The 17200-nt window shown below is 37.4% G+C and overlaps 1 protein-coding gene across 8 annotated transcripts in view; it reads right to left on the minus strand.

Moving 5' to 3' along the window:
* Positions 1-17200, minus strand: part of LOC5572977 (FH1/FH2 domain-containing protein 1) — a 467818-nt gene that overhangs the window by 419042 nt on the left and 31576 nt on the right. For 4 of the 8 annotated variants that reach the window (XM_021842728.1, XM_021842729.1, XM_021842723.1 and 1 more), the window contains exon 2: positions 15200-16012. In XM_021842728.1, the coding sequence (XP_021698420.1) occupies positions 15200-15226 (27 nt within the window). In that variant the 5' untranslated portion in view covers positions 15227-16012. The remainder of the gene's footprint in view (positions 1-15199; positions 16013-17200) is intronic. The other 4 variants (XM_021842727.1, XM_021842725.1, XM_021842726.1 and 1 more) reach the window with 4 other exon arrangements.

Genomic DNA, 17200 nt, shown 5'->3' on the forward strand with positions numbered 1-17200 from the left:
CTAGACTTCCCTGGGCATAGAGTATTATCGTACCTGCCACACGATATACGTATGCTAAAATGGCAAGTTTGGCAAAGAAAGCTCTCAGTTAATAACTGGCTCTGTCCCTACGAGGACGTTAATGCCAAGAAGAAGAAGTGACACCATTTTATCTTGAAGTCCAGTCTATCCAAGTCTATCGTACGATCTAAAGCTCTACGGGGTCGTTCAAAAAAAAAAACTTCACGTTAGAAGGAAGGGGGGTTATGTCAGTGGTAGGTCATATGGCATAAAGCCATTTGGCATAAAGTCGTTTAACATAAAGGTCATTTGGCATAAATTCGTTTGGCATAATGGTCGTTTGGCATAATGGGTCTGAAACCAAGAATTTTTCAATTCTTCGGTTGGTTTGACTTTATTAACGAGATTTTTAGCCCTGGGCTAGTTCATCTCGGGACCAACGGCTTTACTTCCCTTCCGAAGGAAGTCGTCACTATAACTTTTTACGTCATAAGTGACTATGTGTCGGGGATGGGATTCGATCCCAGGTCCTCGGCGTGAGAGGCGAGTGTTCTAACCACTACACCAGGCCCGTCCCCCAATTCTTCGATTTTACGTTTCTATTGAATCTTTCTGATCACATCAGGCTGCAGTAGCAGGGGGTGCGGTCCTCACCGGGCCCTTGAGTTCATAGGGGCCCCCAAATCGTGTAAAGAGTTTCATTAATATTATGAATTTGATTTCTAGAAAACCAACATGTTAACAAGCAGATAAAAAATCAGTTTCAAGGTGACCTTAATCGGCAATATGTAGCGGCTCCATGAATAATGGTATCGGTGATTTGATAGCCTAAATATACTGCCCATAACTGCAAAACAGTCACATTCGACATTTTTGACAAAATGGAGTTAATACTATGGAGAGTCTTCAAATGATAAATACTTTCGATCAACTTACTGAAATCTGTCAGGTTGCTCTAGAAAATTCGAAAAAAATACCAAGTTGTTTTGTCACATTGGTAATTATAACCGCATAATTACGTCAATACAAAACTGAAGTCAGATAATTTTCCCTCGATAATGCATCTTGACAAAAACGTTGGTGATAGCTCCGAGAAAATTTGCAATCTTTTTGCATTTTTCTTTCAAGAAATCTATACTACTTTTGATGATGAAGACCGCGATTGCAATTACTTTGATTTCTTACCAGAATATACTAGAGACATTGAAATCAGTCATATCAACGTAAAGGACGTCATGGAAGGCTTGAATAAGTTAGATGTTTCAAAAGGGTCTGGACCAGATGGAATTCCACCATTATTCATGAAGAGCTTAGCTGTAGAACTTACAACTCCATTGTTTTGGCTTTTTAACATGTCATTAGAGTCTGGTACTTTTCCAAAATCATGGAAAAGCTCATACCTGGTACCCATCTTTAAAAATGGAAAAAAAATCTGACATAAGGAATTATCGTGGTATTGCCATTATTTCTTGTATTCCTAAACTATTCGAAGCAATCATTAATGAAAAACTATTCAATCAAATTAAAAGCAGAATAACAAATGCTCAACATGGATTCTTTAAAGGACGTTCAACAAATACAAATCTAATAGAATTTGTCAATTACACACTCACTGCAATGGATAATGGTCACCATGTAGAGGCACTTTATACTGACTTCAGTAAAGCATTTGACCGCGTTGATATACCTATGCTACTATTCAAATTACAAAAACTAGGAATAGAGTCTAATCTTCTGAAATGGATTGAGTCCTACTTAACCAACCGTCAACAAATAGTTAGATTCAAAGGAAGTAAATCGAATCCCATTCAAGTCACCTCTGGAGTCCCTCAAGGTTCCCATTTGGGCCCCCTTCTCTTCATACTGTTTGTCAACGACATCTCTTTGATCCTTAAACACATAAAAGTTCTGATTTACGCTGATGATATGAAACTTTATTTAGAAATTATTAATAAAGAGGACATAAATATATTCCAAAATGAAATAAAAGTCTTCTACACCTGGTGTAATAAATCCCTGCTGCAATTGAATGTAAAAAAATGTAACTTAATAGCTTTTAGTAGAAAACGAGACACACCAAACGTTGCAATCACCCTAGGAAATCAGCCAGTGGTAAAATGTGACAGAGTCAGAGACTTAGGTGTCATCTTAGATTCAAAACTAACATTCATTGATCATTATAATACAATCATCAACAGATAACATGCTTGGATTCATAAAACGGTTTAGTTATAGTTTCCATGACCCGTACACAATTAAAACGTTATATACTGCATATGTAAGGTCAATAATTGAATATTGTAGTGTAGCTTGGTCTCCTTTTTCAATAACACATGAAGAACGGATAGAATCAGTACAAAAACAATTCCTACTGTTTGCCCTACGTAAATTAGGTTGGACAAGATTTCCTCTACCTTCTTATAAAGCACGCTACATGCTTATCAACATACAAACTCTAAAAGTGCGTCGTGAATTCGCAATGGTGTCCTTCGTAAATGATATTGTTTCACATCGTATTGACTCCGCAGAACTCTTAGCAAAACTAAATTTTTATGCGCCCTTCCGACAACTGCGAAACCGGAATATATTCCTTACGTGCCATCATCGTACTAACTATGCCAAATATGGGCCTCTTAATCAGATGATGGCAACATATAATAAACATTGCGCTAGTATTGACTTCACAACAACAAAAACCAAATTGAAGCGATATTTCAATTCAGTTCGATGATTGTAAACTCGTTTATAAAACATTGCAGCATAAAATGTTCCTTTATAATTCCTGTTAGAAATAAGAAAAACATGTAAAATTAGTGTGTAATGAAACGGTCTACTATTGATTGACGACAAATAAATAAATAAATAAATAAATAAATAAATAAATAAATAACAGTCACACTGAGATTATAAATGAGCCTCGTAATGTGATAGCAATGAAATTACTATCAGAATTATTTTCTGACAATTCACCTAGTATGCGATATGAGTTGTACAAAATATCTGCCTCAAATAAGTATTTTTGAGTTCCTGGTAATTTTTAGAAATTTTAGTTTCCTCCCATACTGCCACAAAATGCACACTTAGTATTCCATTTACTCAATGCCTACTTTTGTCGAATGTTACAAATATGCAGTTATGGGCAGTATACTTATTCAAAATTAATTCTTGATAACCCGTTTTAAAAGGAAAATAACCATCTCGTATTATAAAATTTCAAAACTATATATTTTGCTCAAAACTAAAACAATGTTCATGAAAATCTATCACAGCATTGTACTTGCTATCTGTGATACAGTAATAGATTTTTATGAGTATTTCTTTAAAATTGAGCCTTATTTTGTAATTCAGTTGGATCTACCACAACGTGTGGGCGAGCGATTTTTCACAGGTTCCTCAGGCATTTCTTTTCAGATTCCTCAGGATTTCTACAAAGATCTCTTCAGGTATGCTTCTGGGAGCTCCTTCATAGATATTGATTCCAGCTCCAAGTTTCACCAAAAAGCTTCCAACGGTGTTTAAGGGATGGTTAGAGGAACTTTTTCATAATTTGCAATGAGAAATACAATGCTTTTCTTCACTATTTAGATTTCCCCAGTTGTCCCTTTAGGAAATCTTCCAAAGTTTCCTTCAGGAACACTTTGAAAAAAAAATCATTCTACAATTCTTAATTAAAAATAAATCCCCACACCAAAACACAAAATTTGGAAATGTCCGAATTACCCTAGAATACTCAATTGAAGCTGTATATGAGTCATTGGTTTCAAGAGCTACTTCACCAGCTAATATTTTCACTTGAATGGCAAATCACTGGATGAGTTCTCAATAATTTTCAGTAAACTCATGTATATCTGAACAAAGAAAACAAGAACTGTAGGCCCATTGATTAACATTTTTGGCACTAAAAGACTTCAACAACATATCAACATCAGTTCTATCACTTTAGCTTTAATTTTACAAGAGCTAATTGGTAATCGTTTAGTTCAACAGTCGATTTCACATTAGCGCCTTACATGCCGTTCACCTTAATTTTGAGGGCCCCTAAATGGAACTCCACACCGGGCCCCAAAAACCGTAGCTACGCCACTGTCAGGCTTGTTTTAGAGTCAATTGATACAAAATGACACTTTATTCAACAATCATATGCTTTTGAACAAACTAAAGCATATGAGGGAAGTTGTTGCCAATTTTTTATTATTTATCCAGAAATTGCCATTCTTTTTTTTCTATTAATTCATTTTTTGAGTTCCACTATTGGATTTTTTTTTGCACTGAAGAGTTTTATATATTTAGTACAAATTCACCCTTCTACAAACGATCTATGTTTTCTTTTTCTAAATATGTTGTAACCATAATTATAGCTATGAAAACTGTTGATTAAAAACTTAAATCAATTTTACCTTCTTTTATGCATAGAATGTTTATGTCGTTTCTCCGAACACCACTTCCCCGAATGCCAGTTCTCCGAATATCCCGTTTTCCCGACTAGCCCACTTCCACGAAAAGTTTTTAGCACTCATAACTGTCCTAACTTTATACATTACAGGGTGGTGAACGAACTGGCCATCTAATATGCACTCTTCTTTATTTAATTGGCGGTTCTTTCAAGTTTTACCGTCCTCAGCATTTTTGTCAACTTGTGTATAGCCGAGAATGACACAATACTTCTATCTTTCTTCTTTTTCGTTCACTATCCAGTCATTGAAAACTATTACAGTCGAAGCTCGTTATAACGACCACTTTTATAGCGACAAAAGCTCTCTATAGCGACATATTTTGGTACCTTGAAAAAGATTTTAATACTTGTTTTAATTATGAATCGTGGTTTACGGGCAACCAGCCGAGTGGAAGTTTAACAACTACCGAAAAGCTAAACATTACATATAATTTGCAATTGGATTAGATGGACAAATTGATGTGAAGATTTGCGAAAAAGTTACACGTCTTCTCAGTGAGAATCGAACTCACGACTCCCCGATCTCTAGTTGGGGCGCGTTAACCACTACGCCATGAGAGGACTCATGAACGCAGAAGTTAACCTGAATTCGATTTCAGCTCAATAATCACGTGGTCCTCTTTCGCAAAGTGCACCTCTTTCGGAAGAATTAGATGCCCATCCAAACACAACGCTTTCTATATATATCCAATGCCTAGCCCGAGAGCGCATTGTTTTTTAGATATAGGAATAGCACACTACACTAGCCAGCAACTGCGCTGGCTGAGGTTTCTATTGTGTGGGCTTCCAATGGGTCGCGACGTTCTCAAACGACCGGTTACGGAACATGAGTCCGTTGCTCGATGAATACTTGTTTTAATTATGAATCGTGGTTTACGGCCAACCAGCCGAGTGGAAGTTTAACAACTACCGAAAAGCTAAACATTACATATAATTTGCAATTGGATTAGATGGACAAATTGATGTGAAGATTTGCGAAAAAGTTACACGTCTTCTCAGTGAGAATCGAACTCACGACTCCCCGATCTCTAGTTGGGGCGCGTTAACCACTACGCCATGAGAGGACTCATGAACGCAGAAGTTAACCTGAATTCGATTTCAGCTCAATAATCACGTGGTCCTCTTTCGCAAAGTGCACCTCTTTCGGAAGAATTAGATGCCCATCCAAACACAACGCTTTCTATATATATCCAATGCCTAGCCCGAGAGCGCATTGTTTTTTAGATATAGGAATAGCACACTACACTAGCCAGCAACTGCGCTGGCTGAGGTTTCTATTGTGTGGGCTTCCAATGGGTCGCGACGTTCTCAAACGACCGGTTACGGAACATGAGTCCGTTGCTCGATGAATACTTGTTTTAATTATGAATCGTGGTTTACGGCCAACCAGCCGAGTGGAAGTTTAACAACTACCGAAAAGCTAAACATTACATATAATTTGCAATTGGATTAGATGGACAAATTGATGTGAAGATTTGCGAAAAAGTTACACGTCTTCTCAGTGAGAATCGAACTCACGACTCCCCGATCTCTAGTTGGGGCGCGTTAACCACTACGCCATGAGAGGACTCATGAACGCAGAAGTTAACCTGAATTCGATTTCAGCTCAATAATCACGTGGTCCTCTTTCGCAAAGTGCACCTCTTTCGGAAGAATTAGATGCCCATCCAAACACAACGCTTTCTATATATATCCAATGCCTAGCCCGAGAGCGCATTGTTTTTTAGATATAGGAATAGCACACTACACTAGCCAGCAACTGCGCTGGCTGAGGTTTCTATTGTGTGGGCTTCCAATGGGTCGCGACGTTCTCAAACGACCGGTTACGGAACATGAGTCCGTTGCTCGATGAATACTTGTTTTAATTATGAATCGTGGTTTACGGCCAACCAGCCGAGTGGAAGTTTAACAACTACCGAAAAGCTAAACATTACATATAATTTGCAATTGGATTAGATGGACAAATTGATGTGAAGATTTGCGAAAAAGTTACACGTCTTCTCAGTGAGAATCGAACTCACGACTCCCCGATCTCTAGTTGGGGCGCGTTAACCACTACGCCATGAGAGGACTCATGAACGCAGAAGTTAACCTGAATTCGATTTCAGCTCAATAATCACGTGGTCCTCTTTCGCAAAGTGCACCTCTTTCGGAAGAATTAGATGCCCATCCAAACACAACGCTTTCTATATATATCCAATGCCTAGCCCGAGAGCGCATTGTTTTTTAGATATAGGAATAGCACACTACACTAGCCAGCAACTGCGCTGGCTGAGGTTTCTATTGTGTGGGCTTCCAATGGGTCGCGACGTTCTCAAACGACCGGTTACGGAACATGAGTCCGTTGCTCGATGAATACTTGTTTTAATTATGAATCGTGGTTTACGGCCAACCAGCCGAGTGGAAGTTTAACAACTACCGAAAAGCTAAACATTACATATAATTTGCAATTGGATTAGATGGACAAATTGATGTGAAGATTTGCGAAAAAGTTACACGTCTTCTCAGTGAGAATCGAACTCACGACTCCCCGATCTCTAGTTGGGGCGCGTTAACCACTACGCCATGAGAGGACTCATGAACGCAGAAGTTAACCTGAATTCGATTTCAGCTCAATAATCACGTGGTCCTCTTTCGCAAAGTGCACCTCTTTCGGAAGAATTAGATGCCCATCCAAACACAACGCTTTCTATATATATCCAATGCCTAGCCCGAGAGCGCATTGTTTTTTAGATATAGGAATAGCACACTACACTAGCCAGCAACTGCGCTGGCTGAGGTTTCTACGGACTCATGTTCCGTAACCGGTCGTTTGAGAACGTCGCGACCCATTGGAAGCCCACACAATAGAAACCTCAGCCAGCGCAGTTGCTGGCTAGTGTAGTGTGCTATTCCTATATCTAAAAAACAATGCGCTCTCGGGCTAGGCATTGGATATATATAGAAAGCGTTGTGTTTGGATGGGCATCTAATTCTTCCGAAAGAGGTGCACTTTGCGAAAGAGGACCACGTGATTATTGAGCTGAAATCGAATTCAGGTTAACTTCTGCGTTCATGAGTCCTCTCATGGCGTAGTGGTTAACGCGCCCCAACTAGAGATCGGGGAGTCGTGAGTTCGATTCTCACTGAGAAGACGTGTAACTTTTTCGCAAATCTTCACATCAATTTGTCCATCTAATCCAATTGCAAATTATATGTAATGTTTAGCTTTTCGGTAGTTGTTAAACTTCCACTCGGCTGGTTGGCCGTAAACCACGATTCATAATTAAAACAAGTATTCATCGAGCAACGGACTCATGTTCCGTAACCGGTCGTTTGAGAACGTCGCGACCCATTGGAAGCCCACACAATAGAAACCTCAGCCAGCGCAGTTGCTGGCTAGTGTAGTGTGCTATTCCTATATCTAAAAAACAATGCGCTCTCGGGCTAGGCATTGGATATATATAGAAAGCGTTGTGTTTGGATGGGCATCTAATTCTTCCGAAAGAGGTGCACTTTGCGAAAGAGGACCACGTGATTATTGAGCTGAAATCGAATTCAGGTTAACTTCTGCGTTCATGAGTCCTCTCATGGCGTAGTGGTTAACGCGCCCCAACTAGAGATCGGGGAGTCGTGAGTTCGATTCTCACTGAGAAGACGTGTAACTTTTTCGCAAATCTTCACATCAATTTGTCCATCTAATCCAATTGCAAATTATATGTAATGTTTAGCTTTTCGGTAGTTGTTAAACTTCCACTCGGCTGGTTGGCCGTAAACCACGATTCATAATTAAAACAAGTATTCATCGAGCAACGGACTCATGTTCCGTAACCGGTCGTTTGAGAACGTCGCGACCCATTGGAAGCCCACACAATAGAAACCTCAGCCAGCGCAGTTGCTGGCTAGTGTAGTGTGCTATTCCTATATCTAAAAAACAATGCGCTCTCGGGCTAGGCATTGGATATATATAGAAAGCGTTGTGTTTGGATGGGCATCTAATTCTTCCGAAAGAGGTGCACTTTGCGAAAGAGGACCACGTGATTATTGAGCTGAAATCGAATTCAGGTTAACTTCTGCGTTCATGAGTCCTCTCATGGCGTAGTGGTTAACGCGCCCCAACTAGAGATCGGGGAGTCGTGAGTTCGATTCTCACTGAGAAGACGTGTAACTTTTTCGCAAATCTTCACATCAATTTGTCCATCTAATCCAATTGCAAATTATATGTAATGTTTAGCTTTTCGGTAGTTGTTAAACTTCCACTCGGCTGGTTGGCCGTAAACCACGATTCATAATTAAAACAAGTATTCATCGAGCAACGGACTCATGTTCCGTAACCGGTCGTTTGAGAACGTCGCGACCCATTGGAAGCCCACACAATAGAAACCTCAGCCAGCGCAGTTGCTGGCTAGTGTAGTGTACTATTCCTATATCTAAAAAACAATGCGCTCTCGGGCTAGGCATTGGATATATATAGAAAGCGTTGTGTTTGGATGGGCATCTAATTCTTCCGAAAGAGGTGCACTTTGCGAAAGAGGACCACGTGATTATTGAGCTGAAATCGAATTCAGGTTAACTTCTGCGTTCATGAGTCCTCTCATGGCGTAGTGGTTAACGCGCCCCAACTAGAGATCGGGGAGTCGTGAGTTCGATTCTCACTGAGAAGACGTGTAACTTTTTCGCAAATCTTCACATCAATTTGTCCATCTAATCCAATTGCAAATTATATGTAATGTTTAGCTTTTCGGTAGTTGTTAAACTTCCACTCGGCTGGTTGGCCGTAAACCACGATTCATAATTAAAACAAGTATTCATCGAGCAACGGACTCATGTTCCGTAACCGGTCGTTTGAGAACGTCGCGACCCATTGGAAGCCCACACAATAGAAACCTCAGCCAGCGCAGTTGCTGGCTAGTGTAGTGTGCTATTCCTATATCTAAAAAACAATGCGCTCTCGGGCTAGGCATTGGATATATATAGAAAGCGTTGTGTTTGGATGGGCATCTAATTCTTCCGAAAGAGGTGCACTTTGCGAAAGAGGACCACGTGATTATTGAGCTGAAATCGAATTCAGGTTAACTTCTGCGTTCATGAGTCCTCTCATGGCGTAGTGGTTAACGCGCCCCAACTAGAGATCGGGGAGTCGTGAGTTCGATTCTCACTGAGAAGACGTGTAACTTTTTCGCAAATCTTCACATCAATTTGTCCATCTAATCCAATTGCAAATTATATGTAATGTTTAGCTTTTCGGTAGTTGTTAAGATTTTAATGTTATCACTATTCTCTATAATGACATTTCTGTATTACGACGGTCCCTAGCGATGTCGTTATAACAAGCTTCGACTGTATAGCACCTATGTAAACTGCACCATGTTTCAGAGAAACCGATAATTCGGGGAAATGGCATTTGGGGAACCAACATTCGAAGGAACAACATTCGGGGAAAAGTAGCACAATCACTTCGATGATTCTGAACGCAATTTTTGATGTCTTTTCGTTTTCAGCATGCAACAATAATTTTTGACGTCTTATCTTCCATTTGGGTATTAAAATTTTAAAAATAGGCTGTTTTTTACATTTAAACAATTTTTCTTATTTAGTAAAGCTAAATGTTAATCATTTTTATATTTTGCTGATTTATCATTTCTTGAAAGACGTACTGTTAGAATTATTATTACTTTAGAACCTGCCAATATTCAACATATTTTTTTTTTGCAAACGCATGACCTCCTTCCGAGATATGGTGGAAAAAATATTATTTCAGTCACAATTTTTCCCTTCTTTTGCTAATAAACGGTGTTTTTATTGTATACTTCCAAAGTTGAAATTTATATTGAATCGTTGAAGTTTTGCCACAAAAATTTTCTTTTAGAAATGTGTTGTTCATTTGAGTTATGTTGTGAAATGATTTTTTTTTTGCGTTAGAGCCTTAAACATTTTAAACGAAAAATAATCTGCTCTCGTATATTGGCTATTTTTGCATTATGCTGCATTAATGGATCTTTGGATTAGAGCTTTTAATATTTTGCAAATAAATTTTCCATTCTTTTATCAATGATTATCATCGAGTGTTACGTCCAAACTGGGACAGAGCTTGATCTGCAGTGAAATACTATATAAGCATTCGCTTTATGATTAACTGCGAACTTTCTTTGCCAATATACTATTTTCAAATATGTATATCGCAACAAGCTCAAAGATACTCAATTTTCTTGGATGTAGATAAAATTATCTCCCACCGTCACGAGTTTTATTAAGTAATGCTCTCTAATGTCATATCATTTTTTTACATTCATAGCTTGGAAAATCTCTGAACGAACACCACGCTTGTTGAGAACATACCAAAAATTTTTGCTATGAGTTCGGTGGTTTTGATCTCGGTAAAAGCTTACAAAATGACGATATTCATTTTAAGTAAATCATTATGCCCAACGGCTATTATACCAAATGACTGTTATGCCCAACAGCCATTATGTCAAACGGCCGTTATGCCAAACGGAGTACAATCGTTTATGTCGTATTGAATAACTATCTTCAACAGCTACTAAGTTTTGGAGAATGAATTTTCACTATAAGATAATAAGTTTGCACTTACGCTACAGTGCATTTTTCAAAATTACTGCACAGTAATTTCCACATAAAACTGCATCGTCTTCGAGCCATCTTCAAATGTTGGGTAGGTCATTTGGCATAAAGTCGATTGGCATAATGGTCATTTGGCATAATGGTCGTTTGACTGAAATCAATGATTTCTTAGGGAGACCGTATTTAAGTCACCATTAGGCTTATTTTAAAATCAATTGGTACAAAAAGTGGCACTTCATTTAATCATCCCATGCTGTTGATTAATATTAAGGATATTACAAAAAAATTGCCTATAGTATCTTATCATTCACCCAGAAATGTCCCTTCCTTCAAATATTAGTATATTTTGGAGTTGCCCTGTTGGAATAAACTTTGGTATTAAGGTGAAGATGAATCGAAGCCAAACCTCAAATTTTCAAGAGCACAAATCTGGAGAACCGAACACCCGTTTGAGCTGAAAACTTAATCGATTAGTCACCACCAGCTAGTGACCAATCGATTAAGTTTTCAGCTCAAACGGATGTTTGGTTCTCCAGATTCGTGCTCTTAAAAATTTGAGGTTTGGCTTCGATTTATCTTCACCTTAAAGCGTTCGATATGTTCAGCACAAATTCACCCTTTCAAATATTCGATATTCTTTAGAAGTATGATGTTACAATAATTATAAAAACCTACTTCTAATCCTAATTTCAACTTATTTCATATTTTTCTAGGCTGCTCTTTGAAGCTATTTGTTTAAATAATTAGTTTACATTGACATAAGAGTGACAATCGAAAACATTGATTTGCCTAAGTTATCAGCGAAAAGAGAAATCGATTGCTGTAGTTACACCAATGATTTTGAACGCAATTGTTAGTGTCCTTCCGTTTTATTGTGTTACAATCATTTTTGGCGTCCAATTTTCTATTATTTTATCATAATTTCTGACTTCCTTAGAACATAGATTCTTCATATTTATTTTTTCTTAAGATAATATTTAGTTTAGATTAATGATATAATTATTTATATTTTGCTGTTTTATCAATTTGTGCTAGTCGAGTTTATAAAATAATTATTACTTTAAATTCTGCTAATATTTCAACAAAAAATATTGTTTTATAAACGCTGGATATCATTTTGAGATATTCTGAAAAAATATTATTTTAATCAGAAACTTTCCCTTCTTTCAAAAACAGACGAATTTTCTGATTTACACCTTCAAAATTGAAATCAATAGGATTCGAACAAAAATTTTCCACAAATGTTTTCTATTCAAAATGTGTTGTTAATTCGAATTATGCCGCGAGAAGAATTTTTTGGCATTAAAGCTATAAACATTGTATAAAAAATTGCTCTCGTCTTTGGATTGAAGTCATATTGCATATCATATTTCCCTTTTTTACCAAGTTATTATCATCAACTATTACGTTCAAGCTGGAACCGAGCTTCCTTTACCGAAAAATATTCTTATCGCTCCCTTAATTATAGACTGTGAACTCTTTTGCCCTTTGACCATTTTTAAATATGTATATAAGGATAAGTTCAAAGCTACTCCACCATATCTTGAGCAGTAGGGAAAATTATTAATCTGAAAAGATGTTCGACTACACCTTTCTAGTAATCACTAAAAACCCGTCCGTTAATATATCAGTCATACATTTACCTGCTTTCAGTCAAATTTTATTCCGTCGTAATGTATGTAACAACAATGTTTGACATCCACTGTTGATAATTTAATTAAAAACTGTAGGCACCGCATATTGCTTGGCAAATCTCTGAACCCTGCTTGCTGAGAACTAATAAGATTTTTTTTACTATGCGCTCGTTGGTACCGATATCGGTTAAAAGCTACAAAAAATGCGTATATTTAATTAAAAATATTTGCAAATTTTCAAAGGTGTAAAATTGCTGACTATATGTATATGTAACATATTGATTTTTAATCTTCTCATTCTAAATCACCTATTATACCATCCCGCACTATACCAAACGAATGTTATGCCAAACGGCCATTATGCCACACGACCATTATGTCAAATGACCTTATGCCAAACGGCCTTATGCCAAACGACTTTATTCCAAACGGGGTACAACCCTTTATATCACCTCCGAAAAAACTGAAAATTTCACAAAACGTAATTTTTGTCATAAGAAAGGTAAGGAAGGTATGGGCGATTGGATTTTCAAACGTTTTAGAATTTTGAACCACCAGGCGGGTTGAAATTGGCCAAACTTTGTGTGACGTAGTTACTCGGACCTGCCCAATCAAGATATCAAATGCCAGAACGAAGATTTTACTTGCAGCAGCACCTTAATTTTGTTGCAGATTGGTGTGTCATCTGGATGCTAATATTTTTTTCGGAACGTAAAATTTTTCACCTTGGTTATCAAATCTTCCTTGCGAAGTTGTAACGTTCATTATAATAAAAAGATCTGAAATTTTTTGAAAATTTTTCTTTTATGCAGAAAATTGATCCCAGAGAAACATCGATACAACGTCCCACCAATAGGGGTAGTGGTTCTCGAGAACTAGCTTACAGTAATATTATAATTATGAACAAAGCAGATTATGTCTTGTTGACCACTCTTTCGTCAGACGAATAGCAACAATGTTCAAAACCAAGAGCAAAGTAACCTTCAGTATTGTAAATAAAAAATACCTAAAAATACAATGTAGCGTAAATGCGTAGCTCAATCCCCGACCTAACTTGAACATTCGAATACAAACAGTTCCGTATGCGACATACATTCGAAAAGAAATTACAGATAGGACAATTGGTATACACAAAATTTTCTAGGGCAGAAAGCTACAAGTTAAGCAAATGTTTATTTCTAGCTTGTTAGGGGCAATTATTCATGAGCACCTTTTGCGACCTTCAATACATATAAATTGACATCATCTAGATGAGTACACTGAGTTGAAGCAACTTCGTAGAAATTGTTCTAGCAATGTACGAGATCAATAGATTAAAGATTTTTCATTTTCTTACTAAAGCTTTAAACTTTCCCATTTTTCAATAATAATTAACCTTCGAGCTGTTAAGTGAAATACTTATAAGTAAATGAAAACCGAATCATAACTATACCATTTAATTCCATTAGAGTTTGCATACGTTGACAGATACGCGTATTTCGATCTCAACTGTAAGGCCGTCTTCAGTTTTAAACGCATTGACGTAAAAGTATTGAACATCGGAGTCAAATATCGGTAGCAGAACATTCGTCTGGAAACGAACATTTATTCTCTTTTGGAAATCTGTAATGCATCCCTTTTTAATAGGCAAATCATTACCCAGATCCCGCCAAATTGTAAACAAGAAAAGTTTTGCCATTCAGCTTTAAACCACACCATACACCCGTCGTCCTTGTATTACTTATTGCACGTTTTCTTCGCCCAACTTTTAACGTACGTCATGTGTTTGTTTACATCATGTGCCGAAAAACCAGCCAACTAACCACCGTCCATCGTCATTACAAAACTGTGTCGAAGGCGAGATGAGAAATCACGCACACATGGCTTCAACAAGTTTTTCCGTAATGGAAGCGCCACCGGTTAACATCTTAGGGCGGTTCAAAATTCAAAAAGGTTTCAAAATCCAATACGCCATATCTTTCTTAGCTTCATTTTTGATTTAAATAGTGTTGTGTGAAATTGTCGGCTTTCTCGGTGGTGATTTTGAAGACGATGTAGATTTATATGGAAAAGGAATTTTTATAATTGTTCCACACACACTAGTACTGTAATATAAGTACAAACTTATCATCCCTTAGGAAAAATCATTCTCTTAGACACAAGAATATCGCTTTTCCCATCTATTAGATTTAATTAGTCTTTTCGGCAACCTACTTTATTAAGGTTTGAAAGTGTGAGTTTTCACTATGAGAAGTTAAGTTTGCGTACTTACTTTACAGCCCTAACATGTTTCGTACATATTTCAAAATTTCAACAAATAAATTTCCATATCAGTCCGGCCACCGAACCAGCTGAACAATTCACATTACATTATTTTTATCGTAAGACTAGTAAAAAATAAATGAGAGATTGGATTTTCAAAGTTGTTTCAATTTTGAACCGCCCTATTCACATATTCCACGAGTGGGTGGAGACTTACTCCAAGACGAATTTATGGTGACATTTATGAGGAAAAACGGATCTTACCAAACACACAAAAGCATAAAAGAAGTGCAATATAAAATTCACTTACACTGTAGTTACTACGATATGACGACATCGCCACAGATTCCTTCTCGTCGTTCGGATTTCCTTGTCACTTCGTTGCCAAACGTGGAAACCGGATGAACAATCACTTTTCGACAAGGTTGCAAATTTCCCTGCAGCAACTGCGAATCGATTTCAGCAAAAAATGCAAACTTTATCACCAATCGCCGGCTGGCGGTATGAAAAATGCCACTGGCACAACTTTTTTTTTCCTTATTGCGCTCACAGCCCACTTGAACGCTTTTTCTTGCTTCTTATGCACAACTCTAGAATGTGTTACAACTATTTTCACTCAAACTACACTACCACTTGTTGCATCACCAGCACCTTTTTTCTCCATTTTCATTACTCTCCAGACTAAATTTAGTAGGGAATAGTGGTTTCACTACCGTGCAGTGGTTGAAGAGGCCTTGTTAGCTCTGTGGAGGAAATTGAAACGCTCCAACTTCAAGTAGATAGAAAAAAACTTCATTAAATTCGAATCGTTGCAGCAGATGAACGATGTCTCTTCCCGAATCGTTCGTATAAAACTGACACCGACGGACGGCTGAGAAAAATCACTCACGCACATTCACCACGAAGAACACAAAGTTGCAATCCAACGGCGCTCGTGCTTACGACAGCTTGATCTCTAGGCAAAAACACCATGCGTTCACTCCGCTCCGATATTCACCAAATTTTCCTTTGCTCTCTGAATGCGCTCCACACGTAATGGTCACGAACATTGTCGCGCATGATTCGACCTCTCCGAATTAGGTGATTTTTTTGTGTTGTTTTCTAACGATGTTTCTAGTTGAATCTGAAATTTGAAAAAAGTAAATGTTTTGATTTAAGTTTAAAATTAAAACTAATAAGCTATCAATAAATCTTAAATATGCGTGAAATAGAATTGAGAAACAGGATAACTCAAAACTAACAGAACAGATATAGATCTTCGATTCTGCTGGCATTGGAGTGATGACACGTATTTCTCGCATAACTTATGATCTCGCCCTAAATGCCATTGGTAACCATGTGTGTAGCACGTTGTTTTTGAGAATTTGAATGGAGTTACACGTTATTTAATAACGCTATAGTGAAGAAAGGATCATTGTCTACCTGTCAGTGGTGTTGGTTTCGATGCTTATTCATTCATTTGCTCAGAAACAACGAGCTACATACGTGGTTACCAATGGCTTTTAGGGCGTTATCACAGATTATGCGAGATTTGTATCCTTAAATTATCCGTGAAGTTTGGAATAGATTTTTACCATCAGTTCTTTTTTTTACGAATTATTGAGATTTTTAGAAGTTTTTGAACATTACAATACACATATTATAATAAATAAATAATGATTTTTTTTATCTTGAATCTTTATGATCTTTTGTGTTAAACCCATGTCCTTTGTTTAGTGCATGTTGTTCTTCTCCATTACTATTGAGAAGTAGTCGTTTTTATAAATTATCATTCTTAATCATTTTACATAGAGTCTCTTTAGAAAAAGAAACCACTATTTAAACTTTCTAGAAAAACAGTTTGTCATTATTGAACTCTCGAAAGCGCGCCCCTCATTCAGGTTCGGCAACTAATCTGGTTGAATGATACTGATTTTGGCCATGCATCGGTACTCTAGTACGTATCAAATTATTGCTTCTACTTATAAGGTGCAAGGCCGTTTTTTGTAACTGTCAACAGGTTTCGTCGCATTACACATTTAGTTTCCTAGAAACAAGAAGCTTATTTTAGAAGGTAGGAGGTCTGCTACTCCACTAACTCGGAAAAGCGTATCGAGGATAGGCGTATACGAAAAATAGGCACTTGAACTTGGAAAGAACCAGTCTGATGATTTGAAACCAGCCTAAGCCTAGCATGCTGATTGAGTATTTTGTTTCACTTTGACCTCCTTATCATCCAGAACAAATAGGTGTGTCTTAGTGGTTTGTTACCTACTTATACTCTTCCGACCGTAACTAATAAGTAATAACCAGAACAGATACAACAACAGTA

Source organism: Aedes aegypti, chromosome 2, assembly GCF_002204515.2.
Source record: "Aedes aegypti strain LVP_AGWG chromosome 2, AaegL5.0 Primary Assembly, whole genome shotgun sequence".
Taxonomy (NCBI): Eukaryota; Metazoa; Arthropoda; class Insecta; order Diptera; family Culicidae; genus Aedes; species Aedes aegypti.